This window comes from Brachionichthys hirsutus, chromosome 2 (assembly GCF_040956055.1).
Source record: "Brachionichthys hirsutus isolate HB-005 chromosome 2, CSIRO-AGI_Bhir_v1, whole genome shotgun sequence".
Lineage (NCBI taxonomy): Eukaryota > Metazoa > Chordata > Actinopteri > Lophiiformes > Brachionichthyidae > Brachionichthys > Brachionichthys hirsutus.
In genome coordinates, this window is record NC_090898.1 from 6,402,167 (window position 1) to 6,422,008 (window position 19,842).

The 19,842-nt window shown below is 42.2% G+C and overlaps 2 protein-coding genes across 2 annotated transcripts; one reads left to right on the top strand and one right to left on the bottom strand.

Annotated features, from left to right (window-relative positions):
* Window positions 1-1,856: 1,856 nt before the first annotated feature.
* On the bottom strand, window positions 1,857-7,059 carry alas2 (aminolevulinate, delta-, synthase 2). The gene is made up of 10 exons (XM_068746830.1): window positions 6,989-7,059; window positions 5,474-5,828; window positions 5,291-5,386; window positions 4,953-5,175; window positions 4,637-4,821; window positions 4,300-4,479; window positions 3,481-3,645; window positions 2,428-2,696; window positions 2,141-2,303; window positions 1,857-2,033 (listed from the first exon to the last, which is right to left on the bottom strand). The coding sequence occupies exons 2-10, from the start codon at window positions 5,805-5,807 to the stop codon at window positions 1,870-1,872; spliced, it is 1,779 nt and encodes a 592-aa protein (XP_068602931.1). The 5' UTR covers window positions 5,808-5,828; window positions 6,989-7,059; the 3' UTR covers window positions 1,857-1,869.
* Window positions 7,060-8,088: 1,029 nt separating this feature from the next.
* LOC137905914 (N-terminal EF-hand calcium-binding protein 1-like) lies at window positions 8,089-19,142 on the top strand. Its single transcript, XM_068750202.1, has 12 exons — window positions 8,089-8,205; window positions 10,384-10,408; window positions 13,515-13,623; window positions 14,566-14,591; window positions 14,836-14,933; window positions 16,336-16,594; window positions 16,698-16,777; window positions 17,716-17,769; window positions 17,941-18,053; window positions 18,210-18,287; window positions 18,363-18,454; window positions 19,114-19,142. Exons 1-12 carry the CDS (start codon window positions 8,089-8,091, stop codon window positions 19,140-19,142), a joined length of 1,080 nt encoding a protein of 359 aa, XP_068606303.1.
* The last annotated feature ends 700 nt before the right edge of the window (window positions 19,143-19,842 follow it).

Here is a 19,842-nt window from a genome sequence, read left to right on the forward strand (position 1 = left end):
CGCCTCGTTTGCAGCAATCCTTACTCCTGGTGTCATTATTCATCTGCTCCAGGTGACGTTGAATCGGCGGCGGCTCATCTGTGCCAGGTGTTTGGTCAGGACCCAAGAGACGCTGTGGCCCAGGCCAGGGTGGGCGTCGTGGAGGCCTGGCAGCAGAACTACCACAGTGCAGCTTGTAGGCTCAGCAAAATGACGGAGAAGGATTCATCCAGTCTGAGCTTCCTGCTGTGCCTGATCCCATTCAACCAGCGCAAACATTTGGCGCAGGTAAGCCCCGCCAAGCGCAGGGATCTCCTGCATAACTGCAGGAAAGCTGTATGCACAGGCTGTAGTGTCGTGGCACGCTTTATTTAAACTGATATTATTCTATATCAAGGATTAAAATAGCAAGGCTGCAATCGTATTTATTTTGGCAGCACACATAGAGCTATCCAAGATGCAAAGCTATGACATGTAGCTAGAGGTTTATACCTCGTCAGATCGAACAGACCAGGGTTACTGGTTACTGGTTCATATGCATTTATTACTCTGAAGAATAACGTCACTCTCTGACGAGGTTATACCATTATTGTCAGATTACAATCTTATACATTATATTATATCCTTTATAGATATTGGTATCTACTTTCTCATAAGGAGAATATGTCTTCTCAAGATAATTTCTTATTTCACCTATATGGAATTTTGATTTAATCTTCACAGAGTTGTGCAAAACTGAAACTCTGCTTCTTTCGTATTGCAACAGGCAGCAGCACAGGAGGCCAGCAGCGTGTCATCAAGTGGCCAGTGGGACCAGGCCGTCACACTCCTGACTGTGGCCATACAAGCAGTGGGCAATCACAAACCGCAGTATCTACGCCGGCGGGCTGCCTGCCTTGCTCAGCTGGGCTTGCATGAGCGGGCCATAGCTGACCTGGACATAGTTATCCAGGGACACGGTCGATCTGACTCCATCAGCGCCGATGATCCACGGGCCCGTGTGGAGGATCTGTGCCGCCGAGGCCGGAGCCTGGTGTTCTGTTCCAGAGAAGTAGCAGCTCTGGAGGATTTCAGGCAGGCACTGGAGCTTGACAAGGACCGGGCAGTGCAGTGCGTGGAGGCCGGCCTGGGGAGGCAACGTTTGGCTGAGTGCTTCCTGCGAGTGGCGCTGCTGCTTTATGGGGAGCAACAGCTTAGTAAAAGCTGGGCGTTGATTGAATGTGGCCTCATCGTGGACTGTGAGAACACAGAGCTCCGCAGACTGAGGGCAAGAGTCAAACGAGAAGTTTCCAGCCCTTGCAATGTCAACTAGGATCGATTCAGAATCACAAAGGAGCTCCAGTCGAGCTCCAGTAACGTAGCCGTACCGATGCCTACAACGGAGAATCCCGCGCTTTAAAGGAGCCGTGTAACTGATGGGAATCTTTTGAATACCACAAAGTTATTTTCTTTTATTATCTCTGATTTAATGGACCCATTATTTTTGGTCTTTTGTGCGTTTGCAATTGAATTTTAACGGTAATGGATAGAAAACACGATGAAACATGATGATTCGGTGTAGGAAATCATGCAGCGTGAAATGAAGTCCGTTAGTTCAATCCAAATAATGACACTTAGATAAGATTTAATAAAGTGCCCATTGTGCAGGTTTTATATGTTTTAAATTGAGGATGCACAACTTTATTGAGACACATCCATGATGGCAAAACACAATTTAGTAATAGCATTACTACAGGAAAGCAAACCAATACTTGGTCCAAATCACTGGCGATAAAGAATACTCTTCACTGAACATGACATTGATCTTCATAACATGAAAGGATATTAAATATGGCATTACATTTATGAATGTGGCGTAATTAATGCAGAGGCCCGACCCATGCTTTAGTGTTAGGCTGACACGGTGATATATTGTGGTTCCATGTTGCCGAAGTAGGATTTCTCCCACTCACTCATGAGGTCAAAGTGAAGTGGACGGTCACAGAAAGCGCAGGAGGCCGTGGCCGGGCTGTTGAGCAGGAGACCCGCCTCCTGCCACACTTCCACCAGTTTATCTGGAAATGAAACAGCCATGGATTGGGATAAACGATTGAATGCCCATTGTCCCCACTTCATTTTACTAGAAGACTGCAGAAATACTGAGAAGACTGTCTACACTCACCCGCAAAGTACTCCATCATGGTGGGGTCGTGATGAGGAGAAGGAGCAAGACGCAGCAGCTCCTCACCACGAGGAACTGTCGGGTAGTTGATGGCCTGGACGTAGATGTTGTGTCTCTCCAGCAGGGCGTCGCACACCTTGGTGTTCAGCTCAGCGTTGCCCACCTAGGAAATGGATCACGTGAGATGATGCGGACGCTTAGCACACATTTTACTGCCAACATTCATTGTATTCTTTACGAATCGATGCATTGTAATGGAGGCAGGCAGCACTGCTAAGCCAACACACATGAATGGGAATGATGTGGCTGGGACAGTTGACCACCGGCAGACCCTTGTCCATGAGCAGCTGCCTCATGTGCTTGACGTTCCTCTGGTGGGCTCTGCGGAGCGCCTGGCCCTCAGAGCTCTTCAGGATTTGGACGGACTCTAGGGCTCCGGCCAGGACCATCGGCGGCAGAGAGGTGGTGAAGATGAAGCCGGCTGCGAAGGAGCGCACTGTGTCCACGAGGGCAGCGCTGCTGGCGATGTAGCCTCCGACACAGCCGTAGGCTTTGCCTGGATCGGCAGCAGGGAGAGGTGAATGGGAGGGGAACAGAGGAACTTTGAGGTGCCACATAAATAAATAAAGTGTGAGGATTGACTGAGTTTTATTATGATTTTACTTTTTTTTTCTACACCATTTAATTTCAAAGAGGACAAATTCTGTTTCATTGATTGGGCAGCATATTTAATTGATATAAAAACTGGGCTAGAGAAATGCACAATTAAAACTCTTATGTGTGATATATAGCATCATTAATGATAATTTAATTGCATATTAATTGTGGGGGTTTAAATTAAATTCTCATATAATGAATGCGGTGAAAATGTGCTGCTGTGCTTTTTGACACATTATTTTTTAATTGCTAAAATCAGCTCTGTTCTAACATCGGTTCATAGCTTGACTCCTGAACATGCACTTACAGGGCTAATAAAGTCATTTATTGTTCTTGCAGTAAGTTGAGCAACTTGGACTAAAATCTCCCTAACACCATGCAGCTGTGATAGATCGACCCACAACATGACCTCCCTGATGATGCCGTTATCATTACGACCAGAGAGGGAGTGGCGCTGGCGCCCAGCTGCTCCACTGATGAGAACTGACTCCCTGGCCGTCCTCATTTCAGCAGCATCGGAGGCGTTTTGTGCTTGTTAAGCGCTCTTACTGCTGTTTTGCCAATATTAGGCTCTAAATGGGAGCTGCAGCAAGGAGACATGCAACGTTATCTCTGATGGCTTTACACCGTTTGCCCGGCCCTTTTAGTATCAGTGAGACGAGTTAAGTTTTTCTTCTACTTACCCAAAGTTCCGGACACAATGTCAATCTTGTGCATAACGTTGTCCCTCTCTCCCACCCCAGCTCCATGGGCTCCATACAGGCCCACAGCGTGAACTTCATCAACAAAAGTCAGAGCTCCGTAACGGTGAGCCACGTCACACAGCTCCTCCAGAGGACATATGGCACCTGGAAACACCCATCGCATTTTAAAATGTAGAAATGTAGCAGACATTTAAGCAGATACTTAGTTTCATATTTCTAAACATTAACTTGAAATAGTAGGACTTTTACATCAAACTAAGCTCCAAAGTCCACTGGATAGAGACATTCAGTTATCGGCTTGTGCTTCATGGATTCATCAGTGGTATTCCAGCGATCAATGTCTGACTAAAGATTATGCTGAATGAACAATTATAGATTATAGGAATATAACCTGTGATCTATTTGAAGATGATTTATTTGAAGATGATCACTGTTGGATTTAATTTATAATACAAATGATAATTAAATGCAGATTTCTTTGCTCATGTGTCAATTTCTCCTTCTTTAGTTTTTGTTCCATTTTATACTTTAGACTATCAATATTTCCTGGTCAAATTGTGTATTGGAATTTTCATATATATAAAAAAATTAATCCATCCATGCATTTCTTTCTGTGAACAAAATCTTTATTATACTCAGATGAGTCTGAGTATAATAAAGATTGACAATATTTTCATTTCTTCTCTGCTGTCATAATTGATTCACGTCTATTGTCTTGCATACACATGCAAGGATACACTTGGGATAAACATAAAGGACTTCCTCTACCACTTTATATGAACATGTCACTGTACACACCATCCATTGAGTGCACGGTCTCAAATGCCACGATTTTGGGTGTCATGGGTTCAGAGCGCTTCAGCAGCTCTTCCAGGTGCTGGCTGTCATTGTGGCGAAAGATGAAGCGCTTGGCTCCGCTGTTCCTGATGCCCTGAATCATTGATGCGTGGTTCCCTGCATCCGAGTAGATCTCGCACCCTGTAGACATCAGTGAGCGCAAAATGAAGCCATCGCAACAATCTCAATCTCGAAATTCTGCTCACCGATCTGAAGAATGTAATTAATGAGCAGCGGCCTTCTGAACTATGCTCTATGAATATGACCTATGGCTCAGAGGTCAGAGGTCAGCGTTTACCTGGAAGCCTTTTAGCCAAAGTGAACAGGGTGGAGTCATTTGCCACAAAGCAGGAGGAGAAGACCAGAGCTGCATCTTTCTGGTGCAACATGGCCAGCTCCTTCTCCAGAGACACATGGATGTTGCTGGTGCCTGAGATGTTCCTGGTCCCACCTGCTCCTGCACCATGTCTGTCCAGGCCGTCTCTAAGATCATCCACAACAAATGATGAAATATTACAGATCCCATTCCATGAAATATGCCCCCATCAACAGGTTTGTATTTACATTTGATGGGCACACTTATTGGAAGAAAAAGGCAACGGAAAGCTGTTCACCTGATTGCACTTAGGACCCTTGGGTGCTGACTCATCCCCAGGTAGTCATTGCTGCACCAGACGGACACCTGGGACCCTTCACGCCCCAAAACGGAGTAATCCTCAGCAAAAGGGAAAGCCTCAGCGTTCCTGTTTACGGTCTTAAAAACTCTGTATGTGTGGTCCTTCTTTTTCCCAGCAATCTTCTCATTGAAGAAGCGATCATAGTCATAGCTGGGCCCAACTGCGGGATAAACAGGCTTTAAATAACGTGAAGCACGTAATGACCAGCTCTAATCAGGCAAATAATGAAGCAAGAATTCAAACTGTACTAGACTTGTTCACACTGTACATTATACCCATGCTGTCTTTGAGGAGGTGGGTGACCACATTGGTTTGTGGGGATCTTGGGAGGATAGAATTCTTAAAATCCTTCAACAGGGAATTCATCAAACCTGTGAAATAAGAGTGCAAATATATATATAATTCCTGGAGGCCCATCTTCCCTTTCATTTTTTTGTTGAATTCTTTAATTCCCTCACCTTCTTGGACATCCTCCTGTACTTCGGGGCTGGCTCGGACCATCCCGATCTGATTGGTGACAAAGGGGCAGTCCTTCGAAACAGACACGGCCACCATTGCAGCTGTCTGCGCAAACCTCCTTTGGTGAGTTGTGGGAAGTTTGTTAGTCTTGACGGCTGCTTGATTCGGCGAGATGCTCAGTTTGGCATCCAGGGAGGCCGATCGGCTCACACTGATCTGGCGAGTGATGATGGGGCATTGATAGGCCAGATTCATCAAGGTGGCACCTGTTTTCCTCAAAGCTGGCTTTGGGACAGACTTCAGGAAGGGACATTGATGAAGGAAAGCAGCCATTGCACCGCAGCTGTCCTTATTCTGATTTAAGACAGAGGATTGGAAATCCATTCAATCCATAAAATATCCAAGGACTCACTTTGAGATTTGTATAAAGAATGTGGATTTTAACAGTCAGGACACGTAAAGAAATACATTTCCAAATGTAAAACGAAAACTATAACCTCATCCTTCATGCATAAAGTCAGGGGAACAAATTGTGAAGTGAATATGACAAGTCTTGTGTTCAGAGGGTGGAGATATGTCTGAGGTTCAGCCTGGATAGCTCAGGCAGCGCCTCCTCCAGGGTGCGGCAGGTCGCTGCTGCTTATCGTCCGCCTGCAGGCGTTCATTGCAGCACTAACAGACGTCATCAGCTGATCGCTGCAGTATCTAAGAATGAATCCTCTATAAAACATGACAGGAAGGGATCTAATTCTTTGGATAAATAACTGCTGCTTCCTGCCTTTAGACTCTCTCAGACCCAGAATGAAAGAAAATTATGTTGGGTCAAATGATCGAAACAATGCAATAAGTGATCAAGTCTATGACAATGTCCGACATGTGTAGTTTAATTTGCAAACAGAGGTTAACATTATCGCCTCCCTAAAATCTCCTGTGGTCAGCAGATAAGGCAGTTCTTGGGATTGGCGGTCTTTTCTTGTGGTTAGAAATAATGTTTGTAAACCCTGGTCTTGAAAAAACTGCAAAGCTTATTTCTTCTCTTTTAATTAAGTATTCTTGTTGATGTTAAAACTATTGATCATGTAAAAAAAAAGCCAATTATTCTTATTCTGTTCAAACTTTAGTATCTACATGTTTACATCTACACGATTGTTTTCAATGACCAAAAAATGTTGAAGCATAAACCTAAATAAATATTCACTAATGTGGTAGGGTTTTCCGTTGTGACAATGTATGAAGTAGACATGCGTCATTCTGACAAATGTATGAGTCGTGTATTTATTTATATTATAAAGTAGTCAACAAAAATACTGTAATTTACCAGAGTGCTCTATTGTTACACTAGATATTCATGACAGTAGCGGTATGAACATGTAACTACTGGACAAAATAAATATTTGGAATATTTATACTGGTTGAAAATAACAACACTCTAACAGCAGGAAAAATATAATACAGTAGTACATATTGTAATGATAACAACAACAATGAAACGGTCTAGAAGTCGGTGAACTCACCGGTTGACCTGCACTGAGGACGAACTTCAAAACAGCAAATAGACGGCCGGTCAGGAAGTGTCACCAGTTAGTGGTCGGGTGATGAAACGCATTATGACCTCAGCTCAGCTCCCACCCCTCAGCTCAGGGGGGCACCCAGTGTGTGTGAGTGTGTGTGTGCGTGTGTGTGCATGTGTGTGCATGTGTGTGCATGTGTGTGTGTGTGAGACAGTGCCACAAAGATTCTGACATGGTTTCATTTTATTTGTGTCACACTTAACTGTCAATTCAAAAACTATTCAAAAACACAATTTTGTTTCAACGTGCGCTAAAATAGAACAAAGAACTACGGCTGCCAAAAGAGTATTAGTACTTTGATTCTGAGCATATGCAGTGATCGATATTGAAAAGAGAGAGAAAAAAGAAATACCAATTGTTGATGTTCTCATGTGAAATATCTGAATATTAAAGCGGTGTACCATAATAATTCTAACAGAGTCGTTGACATTGAGATTCTTCAGGGAGTCGTGTGACTGAAGGGCTTCCTCCTGCAGCAGTAGCAAGATGGTGGCGGCTGATGACCCTGCTGGGACTCAAAACATGAAGTTGGTGAATACAATGGACAGCTACACAGAGATGATGGTATTAAATTAATCAAAATGCAGAATATAAAGTGCTTGGAGCTCAACATTTTGCAGAAATATACCCTAACACCCTTTACTTGGGGAGCCCCCACCAATGTTGAAACCAAACCAACCACTTGAATGGATTACAGAGCAAATCTGCACGTAAAACCAATGCAGCCTGTCGCTTTGACAAGCTGGCTTGGCCCTGTCCTTTCTTCTCCTGGATGAGCCTGATCTCTGTGCTCCAGCACGATCCAGCAGCGTGGCCGCCAGCAGAGGGCGCAGTCCTCGGTTTGCAACGAGGATGCTGCACGTTGAGTGCAGGCGGGGCTTCACTCAGATGACGTCGTGTCGACGCGCAAGCAGCGGAGTCTGTCGCCATCCAACCAGGATCACAGCATCCTCCTCCTCCTCCTCCTCCATCCAGCCGGGCAAAGACAACCGGACAGGTTTCCATTTATCTGACGAGTAGACATCGCATCTAGAGCTTGCAGGATGCTGGCGTGCACAGAAATGATAACAATGTGTCTTCAGTCTGCCAAGCACGAACACTGGAGAAAGCTGGAGGAGCTCGACCGCATCCAGAATCAAGGCATCCCTCTGGTCCAGGATGTGAGTATATACGCTGACCCCCCCATGAAGTATTTATTGTACTTTCATTATGTAACTCGGACACTTCTCATCAACACGCCTTTTGAAATTCATTTTCATTGCGCATCATTATCTGTCCAAAAACAGCGTCCTTTGCTCTGCTCTTTGTGAATGGTTCATATATGGGGGGGGGGGGGGAGTGCTTCTCCGCCTCTCATTCACACGAATCCTTGATTTACAGCAGCCCTGTTATATAAGAAAGGCGAGCTCTACCGGAGCGTGAATATCAAAGCTGATGGGCGCAACGTTTTAGTTCAATCTAACCTGCGTTTGTTGCTTCTTCTTCTTCTTCTCCTCGTGATAAAGAGCGTCGTGACATGGACTGTATTGATGAGTCATTTGTATTTGTGTAAATCGTGACCTGCTGAGCGTTTTAAATGAGCAGCCAGCCAATCACGCGGCTCTGATCAGACACATGAAAGCAGAGGAATGGAATGTGAATTATTTCTGCTTCCATATGACACAGGACTGAAATGTCTCCTCTGCATTGTGATTGCTCCTTATTGCTCTGCATGCATGTAGTCTTTCATTAAATCTATTTCTGATGGCTTTGCAGCTTCTGTGACCCCCCCAGCATCATTTGCGAGCCTTATAAAGCTCCCTGAAACAAGCTGTTCATAAAATTCTCCTGTTTCCTTGAAGCTGATTATTGGCCAGGGGGGAGGGGAGCGTTCAACTGCAGCATGGATGCATTTGCTTTAAATCAAGTTTAGCATCCATTCTCTGCAGCCAAACCACTGCGTAAACTCCAAACAGGCATTTCCTCGGTCAAGCTATTACCGTAGCTGTAGGATGGCCATTTATTCTGCTGCATAAATAAAGACTATACAATACCGTGAAGGAACCTCCTCGCACTGATCCTTCTCTGAACCTTTCATCTGAACGTCCTAAACTAAATCACGACGATAATATTCACATCCTTACTTGGAGGATAACACTGAGAAGATTTTGTGCTTTTCTTGCCGTATGGCAACTGACGGCTCACTTACCCTTGATTCTATTACATTTTGTTCTATCTCTCTACGAAGCGTATTGATATAAATACACAAGCTGAAGGACTATTGATTTAAAAAGCACAGCTAAATATCCCTGAGAAGTGTCTTCAGTTCTTTTTTTATTAGCTATTTGCATTAAAGGCTGATAGGAAGCATTTCATAAAAAGCAATTGATGCTGTAGCTGTTCAGGGAGTGCCAGTTACTCCCCCTGCTTTAGTTTTATTGTGCTCATGAGGACTCATTGTGGGATATGATCAGGCCCCCAGGGACCGGCTGAGATAGATCTTACAGCTGAGCAGCATCCGTGTAACGGTGTGTGATCGCTGTTATCTCTGGGATGGCAGCGACTCCGCTGACTGCACCAACCGCCCACTCAACAGCATAAAGGAGACGTAAAGGTCTTTATATTTGATTTTTGCCAGTGTAACTTTATTGTTTTTTAAAAAAGGACAGTGCAGACTTCACACCTCAATTAACCGTGAAACAGATACGATGCAAAAATGATTAGATACCATACAGGAACGAGGGGAGTTCCTGGACTTGCTGTGAATCCATGCAGCCGATAGATTTGCAGGGAATGTCAAGTACATGCTTTGCAAATAGGGAGGTGTCAAATTACTTTTCTTGCAATCAATAATGAGACTCAGGAGATATATCCTGACTCGAGGGTGGAGGGGTTGTTAAAAATAGAATGTGACCAGATTATGTCCTATGTGCTCCATTGGTGACAGATAGATTTGTGCTCCATTCACTTTAACTCTCTCCGATGCTCACAGCATCGATGAATGAGCATAAAGGATGTTGCTTCCTGCTAGCAGGTTTTGCATGAATGGAGAACTATCTTAACACAGCTTAACTGATCTTAATGCCTGGAATATCTCTTGTTTCCAAGCTCCACATGGGCACATAAACATGGCATAAGATGCTTTAAGTCTCTTTATGCACTCACCAAAAGGGCACAAATCTTATTGGGTTCCATTCGGTCTGAGATTATTATACTAATAAATTATATAAATAAATATTGTTCTCTCTCTTGGTTGCTCAAAGCTTGTTAATATTTCTGAAGTGTGTTCTTCTTTATTTGCATTGTCTTGTGTTATTTGTGCCTGTTCCTAAAATACGATCGTCTCCTCTTGTTTGCAGATATTCCGTCGGGCAGACAAAAATGGTGAGTGAGAAAAATGAGCAGCCAATTTTGTTACACAGCTGATTAAAACCCATTAAATATCAGTGGGGGTTGCAGCAAAACACAAATGCGCTGTAAAAAAGTAATATTTTGTCATGTCTGTTCAGGTAGGTGGTCTGAGGGGACTCTGGAGAGTTCAGATTGTCGGCGTCATTTAGCTTTTTATGAGGTGATTTTGACCAGTTGAACCCTTTTAAACATGCAAAGCTCATATCAGTGATATGATATCCCATGTACTGTATAAAGTCTACCTGTGTACATGTACATTTATCATTTCATGTACTGTATAAAGTCTACCTGTGTACATGTACATTTATCATTTCATGAATGCGTTCAAATGCTACATTTAAATGCACTGTTTACCTCAAAGGAAGTCGTTCCTCTAGTGTCTTGGGAAAACACGAGGCGTTCAGCCGTTTGTGAAAAACTGTGCTGACAAACAAGAAAAACGTTTCTCCTGCTTTCTTTTTTTTTATTTTTATTCATGCCCCACATCTCAGTTGCATAACATCTAAATTGCAAAAGGGGCAAGTGATTAATGCATGTGGCGTATTGGAACTTCCTCCTGTTTACTCAGGAGGATGTTACATAACTTGAAAATGTGCCGCTGTGAGAAATGGCTGCCTTGCACTGATTATGATGATGATGATGATGATGATGAGAGTTTCATTTAGTGATGCATCATGGTGAGTAGCTACTTTTTAAAGTAGTGTCTCACAATGCAACATATAGGTATGTTGCTTGTTTCTACCAGAAATGATTTATATTGCATTTTCGTTGCACTTCTCACCTTCCCTCCTCCAGGAAGTCTAAACAAGTGGAGAAAACTCTCACTCTCTCTCATGTTCATCGCAGCTAGCCTCAATTTGCAGCTCCTCTTCTCATCTTCACAAACTCACCGAGTTTTGCAACAGACAGGAAATCACATCCGACCAATCAGCACCGAGTGGGATGACGCTCCTTCGGCACCGCGGATTCATCACACAATAAAGGCTGGCGATCGACTCGCTACGCTCTTTCCTTTTTCACTATTATAATGAGGGATTCAATATTTGAATAGCAAACAGGCTTTATATCAGTGCAAGAATATAAGTGAATAGAGAAAGCACATCAGTCTGGCCCTGTTTGTGATCAATGATATTCGACTACAGAAGACAGCCATTGGGTTTAGTTTCAGGTGAGCTGACTTGTTGAATTGTCGTTGCAAGGAGAGGCTGAATAATGACGTGTCATCGTAATGGCATCCTGCAGGACAATTTTACTGATTCTGAGGATTATTTCCTGTTTTATATTTCAGAAAATGTTTCAAATGTAGAGTAGATGATGTAGTCTTGCTCTTTGTCTCCATATGAAAGTCATTGTGAGGTTTCTGCCCTGTACATTAATTACCTCACTTCAGTGCTGCAGTAGGGAGGACCATCGCTAAATACTCACAGGAGTGCAGTGATCCACAAAAGGAGAGTCAGGCTCTCAGCAGGCTGTGAGAAGCAGTAATTCATCCAGTGGCTATTATATTAACATGAATTAATCTGTTAAAGGTTTGACACCGGGTCCACATACACATGCAGAAACTGATGGATACTGAATAAGACTGGAAAATATCTGGATCTGCAGCTGTAGTTATATATTTTCAGTGAGTCTTGAAAGGTTCTATTGGACTCCATGAATTATTGGTGCAGCTCAGCTCTTATAACTTTGAGCTTCAGGACTTGGAGAAAGTGTTTCCTGGAAGGAAACGCGATCAAGCAGAGGTTACGCTCTTCAGGTGCACTTTTAATCAGTTTGAAGCAAGATAATTAAAGCTGGTAAACAAACCCACGTCTGTTGTGAGCAACTGATTTATCATCCAATATAAACAAGATTTTAATTTCCCTGCAGAGATGCCATACAAGGTCTCTGGATCCGTTGCTGTATGTACTGTATTCCATTCCAATGTGGTTTCATTGTAATGTTATGGTTATGGTTTTGATACATTTAATAAAATTTAAGCAGGTAAAAGCATTGCTCTACTTCAGGTTTGCTTCCAGGAGGAAAATAAAAACCTCTCTATTTCAAATAGTCACAGAAGTCAAGAAAACTGAAACAGTCTAGTCTGAAACCGAAGAATTCTGCCACTGCAACTCAGAGAAATGGGGAAAATATGTACATTACACTATTTCAACGCTTTAATTGGTTGTAAATCAGCACGTAAGCAGGTGTGATGGAGGAGGTTGTGTTTTCTACTCCAGCCCGTGGAATGAAAATGTCATTAAAAAGTTTGAGAAAAGGATTATTCATCATCACCGTTCAGCAGTTACAGATCTGCTTCTGAAGGTTGTGATCCTCATGCAATGGTTAGTGATAAGGCAGTAGCATCTGCCATGTAAAAGTATTCTTAACCAACCAACAGATGATACCAGCTTGCTTTCCTGTCTCAGAGCTGATTCCCAAAAGGGTTCAGTGCTTACCGAGTAAAGCTGATGGAGGTATTATCTCCTCATTGTATTTTTTTTTTTTTTAATTATGGAACAGAGCACCTTATTAAACTTTGCTCCAACCGCTAAAACTAGTCCACATTCTTTGCTGCCTTTTGCTTACCTTTAGCGCACACACTCGTGTCTTTGTGTTTCTCCTCTGAGCTGCCATTAATGACTGCTAGGACATTGGTTCATTCACGTTTCAGGTGGGACTGGATGGCGGTGCCGTTATTACAGTCACAAAACACGATATGGATCCATAAATTAGCGATTGGAAATTGCCCATCTCTATGAATTTTAGTGGGATTGTGTGTTTGTCACTTCGATGCATGGTCAGACATTTTAGTTGTCAAGAAAAAAAACAGCAGAAGTATAGTTTCATTTTGAAATGATCAGTTTAGATACATAAATAATCACTGGCCAAAGGTTTTGAAATGGATAAGGGGAAATTAATAAAAAAAATGATTCATATTTATTGTAGTTTTTCCTTGACAAAGGTTTCAAAATGTATTAAAAACACATTTTAGGATCATTTGGAATGTCGTGCTCCGAACCCGTCATTTGGATTAATTCGGTGTATGCGCCGGACAGACTGAGGAGGTTTTATTTCTCACTGGTTTGTGTGCTTTCAGATGATGGGAAGCTGTCCTTGGAGGAGTTCCAGTCGTACTTCACAGATGGCGTCCTTACTGACGAGCAGATGCAGGAGCTGTATTACTCCATCGACAGAAAACGAACAGAGTAAGAACGCCTTTGTCATCCTCCTCCTGTCCTGAAAATTCCCGCGATTTGAGACACCGTTTTTTTGCACAATGATGAGCTCAAATGAGCTCGTAAAATATGGAAATATTGTCCGGTGCCACCTCCTTAAAGTCAGATTTCTTAAATTCATTGCATGCATAGAAACACTTGATGAAAAGGCTGATCCTGTTATTTTATAGTATTGCCAGAAATACTTGTACTATGTTTGCGAGCACAACACTGACCAAAACAGTAATGAGATAATGCAATGCCAAGCAACCAGTACCGACCAATCACAGGGAAGATTAGCCTCTCATGTCTCTAAATTACATGCATGATTGATCAAAGCACAGCCATGTCTCGAGAACACTTACTTTACTTGACATGATATTGTGCTGCATGAATATTTGAATACAGTACATTGCTCTGCTCTGTATACTTCATGTGGTGTACATGGAGGATGCCTGGGGTTTTTTTTGTAGGAAAATTAGTGTCTCTCTGTGTCAAAAATATGCTGGTGAGGAAAAGGGTGACGTTGTCATAACAACAGTTTAACATGATGATGTTTAAAGCTGCAATACATTTATTAATTTGCACCAAAATTCCTAAAGTTGGAATATACTTTTTGGTGGATAATGTTTTACAATATCGCTAGATATCAATATCGCTAGATATCAATATCGCTAGATATCAATATCTAGCGACCTGAGGATGTCGCTAGACGACACATAAGGGTCCAGAGTCTTTAGAATTTATCTTCCATGGGGAACATGAGTATCCGTATAAGCTCTGAGGCCAGTGCACCAGCGTGTATGGACCAACGTGGGGGGGTGCACAGACTTGGCGTGGCTTAAAAGACAAAGTGTCTGTCCATCAATTAAACAGCCAAACATGTTAATATCACTGACGTTTCTGTTTTCTCTTGTTCCCATATCTCCACAGCAACTTGGACATAGACAAACTGTCAGGTAATTATGAGCTTCTGCTTCATCACTTATTCCTTATGCAGCTGATGACATCACCTTCATGCATTAATTGAGCCTGAAGAATGCTCTAGATCTGTAACGGCATCATTTGAACATGCCGTGTCTTCACGATCTGATTAATCAGCGTCATATTGATTCATGATGCTCTTGAGAGAAGCACCACTTACAAGCACATGCTGAATAAACACAGAGAGCATCAAAAATGTCTCGTCTGTTTGCCCACCAGGATACTTCACCCCACACCTGGGAGAATATGTCAACGTTCTCTCGGCTCTGGAGAAGCTGAATGTGGCCATTTTGAAGGCCATGGATAAAACAAAAGAGGTGGGTTACCTTTTACAACGCTTTAATTGGGAAAAGACAGCAGCTGTTGTCCCTCTCAACAGCTTTAAGAGTCCTGCATGCGTTCAAGCCGTCGGACAGCTTCTTTTGGTCGTGTCCCAGCTGTCAGTTGGGAACTCTCCTCTCTTTGGTGCAGAAGCACAGATGAAATCTTCCAGTTCGACTACCTGCTACGTATACTCTGTGCTCGCTCTCTCAAACATGAGCTCATCCTATCCGTTCACTCGTAACGCACCAATCCCACCCCTCAGCAGCTGTGGAGTGAAGCCGAAGGATTTCATTCTCTTAATTACAGGCTTCACTAAAAAAAATGTATTCACTTAAAGTTCCTCTTACCGTTAGTACTAGTCCTGCAGATTTGTTTATTTGAGTACCATTACTACTACTATTAGTGCTACTTTTACCACACAGCTTTTACCAGCCGTAGGTGTTGCCAGGCAACAGGTTCAGGCCATTGTGATATTGTGATGCAAGGATAAGGACAAGACGTCCGTCGACCAGATTGTGTCAACAGTCGTCAGGTGCAGGGACCCACTATCAGCTGGGGGGGGGGGGGGGGCAGAAAACGAAGCCATTGTTGTTTGCTCATCAGCATGGGTGTTGTTTTTATTGGAAATGTTGATCATCATGGCATAAATTTATTAAATTTCCACAAAAGGAAACAATTCTACGTCGATACATTTATCATTACTTGATAAATGACTTTAAACCTTTTAGGTTTTTGTTGCTGTGTAGCTGCTGAAAATGTAATCAAGATCCGTCTGCAACGTTTTGAGTTATGTTGCTAACAGACAGACAGACAGACAGACAGACAGACAAACATATAAACGGCGGCATAATCACATCCCTGGAGTTGCTGTATTGCCCAGAGATTTTTAAAAAAATGAGAAAATGAGAAAAATGTCAACATTCATTAATTATGTAGTCCACCGTCCCTTTTGCCACCAAAACAGATCACACAGAATAAATAATTTTCCGACAAGCTTCTTTGTTTTTCTTTTAAATAATCCGTCTTTCTTTCTGAGCTATAGTTTGCTACAACACAGAGAGCTGGTTAAAATGATGCAGTTCATCACTGCAGGAATCAATACGCTCGCAGACATTAACACTATATCACCTTCCAGCTTTGTGAACAGGCTATTATCACCCAAACTGCTTTGCCTTTATTCATTTAGGCTAATTGAAAAACACATTCACACCATGAATGTGTCTGCGGTTACCTGATATAAGACGGTCTTATTTCTGCGCAGAGGAGTGAGGACATAAACCTTTGTTGTAAGGGACCAGCAAATCAACAATCACGTCATCTGCAAAAAAAAACAAAAAAAAAAACAGGGCTATCTCTTTTACAAACATATTGTTTTATCCTTCCTCATTTATTCAGGAGTATCAGGGCTCATCAGTGCTGGGTCAGTTTGTGACACGCTTCCTGCTGAGAGAGACCTCCACCCAGCTGCAGTCCCTTCAGTCATCACTGGACTGCGCTATGGAGGCTGTCCATGAGCAGGGCTGCACAGGAAGGAGGACGCTGCAGAAGCCCGAGGATCTGTCTCTGCAGAGGGTGGCCAAGCGCTCCGGCAGGCGCATCCAGAAGAACATGTGTCTCTCCCCGACTGACCCCTACTCTGGCATGCTCACCACAGGTATGTTTCAGGGGCATCGCTGGCATATTCCCAACGGCCGATCTCAGAAGGACGGTTCAGTTGGTCATTCAAAACAAACCGTGTCAGGATGTGTTGTGTTCAGGGGTCAGCGTGGAGCCAGACAACCACTGGGTCTCTCAGATCAACCAACCAGAGCAGCTCATCGACAAAATGGAGTGTGAGGTTCGTATGAAATCTGTTTTTGTATTTTGCTGCCTCCTTGATATTTAGTGGACAGGCATGAGTGCATCAAACTTAAAATTGATTATCCAAAGTACTGGTCTATACCTTGATTTAACCCCCCCCCCCCCCCCCCCCAATAAATGAAGTGTGGAAGGGAATATAGGAATGGGTTCCGTCCATCTGTTGATGTTGCCTTTTGGTATTCAGATTTTGTTTTATTTTTTTTTAATTTCCATGGTTATAAGAGTTGGAATTTATTCAGGTGGTTGCTTTCGTATCTGGAGGAATTCCCAAATGCTATTCAATATTCATATCAATATCAGTAAAACTTTCTATGTTCTTCAAATGTGGACAGAAAGTCAAGTACAGATGTTTTACATTTTTTATTATTTGACTTTTTATTAGTATTTTTATATTTTTGTGGCTGTAAATTAAATTTAAGCTCTGTGTGAGAGAGATGTATCACAGTTGAGCAGAAGTCAAAAACATCTTAAAATATTCTTCATGTACATGGGGAGGTGTGTTTTTTTTTAGGTTTTGGGAATATGAAGTATTTTATCCATTGAATTGCTGTCAAAAAGCTGAACAGTTATTAAGTTATGGGAATTTTGAAACAATGCTTTATATTTAAAAACCTACATGTTACCTATTTAATATTTAATAAGTCATTTTAAAAGGCAGCATCGAACTGCATAGAACATAGTATTACAGGTACTTTCTCTGAGTTAGATATTACGCTAGTCTGTTAATAACACCGGTAATGACATTTTCTTATCTTGGCCGCGCCTACAAGAACGTAGTACGGCAAACATTTCCAGGGATGCTGTGATGCCATAGGAGGCATATGGTGATGTCTTTCTTACTCAATGCTTAATGAAATCCTATTTTGTGCTGATCCAAGCACACCCCTAAATGAAATATTTATGACCCATTCTCAGAGCCCACATCTGGAACCTCTTAAAGAAGACACATTGGCAGGGACATATAAATCGGTAGGTTCAATGTGTGCCAAATATACTGCAGTAGCAGTAGCATGAAGGATTGTCAGATTATTGCACTGTATTTATTTATTCATGAGGGTTTTTGAACAGCCGGAAAAAGTCTCATATTCCTAAAGGAACCTCATACGCTTGTTGTTTTTGTCTTTCTTACTGTCTATCTAGAACATACTTCTGGTCCAAAGACAAATGTCTGTCAAGGAGCGTGATGTGGAGCACTTCCAGCAAGCTCTTAAAATCTACACAGATGCCACCTGCAGCGAACTAAACAACGTGCAGTACGTTGCCTTTGTTTGCCTCAGTATCTCTGATTTCATGGAGACTCTTTAAATTGTTTCATCCCCCCCCCCCCCCCCCCAACACAATATAGAAGTAACTGCCCTCCTTTGTGATCCCTCTCTCTTTCTGTCGCTGTCTCTTCATATTGTTTTTAGCATTTCAGTCCAGAACCTGCAAAACAGATCTTGCTTCATCATGTATGAGTTCTGGCAGGACCGTCTCTCCTGGATGAGGTAGGATCAGGAAGAGCTTCAAATTTGCAGGAGGCAAATTCAAGTCTGATCCATTGCATCCCTCTTTCCTCCCAGCTACCTGCAGTCCTCCATCAGTAAGACCTTCCAGCGCTGCATTGTTGAGTCACTGGAGGAGCCAGAGATGGTATCCACCATGCTCCTCCCAGGTAGAAACCGGACTCCTCAGCTTTTATTATCTCATTCATTTTGCATGAGTCCAGTTTGATTTATTTAGGTGACGGCATCATGATTTGATGATTGAATTCTCAGTTGTAATACAAGTATATAAAAATTAAAAGGAAAAACGTGATTGAAAATGCCTCACAAATGATCCACTCATTTTCTCTGGTGTGTGATGAAAGGGTTACGCATTTCTGAATTAAAATAAGCAAAGCTGTCAAAATGAGAAAACAAATAAAGACAAATAAACAGATTTATAGCCAAAGACTATAAAGATTGTAACATCATTACTACCGTGTGCAAACTCAGGCTGTTCACTTCAATCTGGTTTATGGTTCCATCTATGTTTTTATGAGGTGTAAGTCATTATGATAATCAGTTGATGAACTCTTACATAAAGTCTTTCTGGGATTATAAATTGTGGAAGTCAATATCTTTCAAAGGGTTTATAGGAATCATTTCATGTTAAAGCTTCTGTAATTAGCTTGCTGTACTTTGAAAAGCTGATAAACCATCTCTAGAGTGTTAGTTACTGCTCTTTGTGAGTATATATATAGAAAAACATAGTCTGCTTATTTTCCTGTTGCCGTTTCACATTTGTGTAGTTCAAGCCGGAGCAGAGAAACTGATTATTTTCTTTTAACAGCTTCTTGGTGGATTATGAACAACAACTGACATGCTGAAGCTGCTGCTGCTGCCGTTCAGCACAATCAAAGCGGGTTGAAGAGTTCATTGTAGAATTGTTTTATGTATCCCCCCCCCCCCAACATGGCATGAATAGAAATGCATTTGAAAAGCACCAAGGTTATTAAAAGAAGACTGTGCTAAATCAGTCAAACTTGGAGAGAAGGATTTGAGGCAATGCAATATTGTATTGTGTGATCAGGTTGTGTGCCAATGTTTATTTTGTATTGCATTGTATTGGCACATTTCTGTAATTAGATTTAATAGATGAGATTTGCATGATTTCTTATTTCTCATGTACAAAACTGTGTAAAAATGATACAATGTCAGTGAAGCTACAAAAATAGAAACACAACTGATGTATCTGTCCTCGTCCTTCAGTAAAGGCAACACCGATGACATCGGTATTGCCGGGAAACCGGCGTTGCCCTCGTTCCGTCTGTGGTTTTGTGCTTTGTTGTCTTCTTCAAAGCTTTGCTACCATGATGTATTTTTGTTGATGGGGTTAGAAAATCGTTAGACAGATCGTAGTTAAAGAATGACGGTCTAAACTTGTACCATCCCTGTGCAACTCCTGCACTTTAGAAAAACCACGGACCTGATTGTTCAGAGTGGATATTTATTGTAGATGTGTTGAAAATGTAGAATTAACAAGCCAATAGCTGCAAAAAACATTATCAGACCATATCAA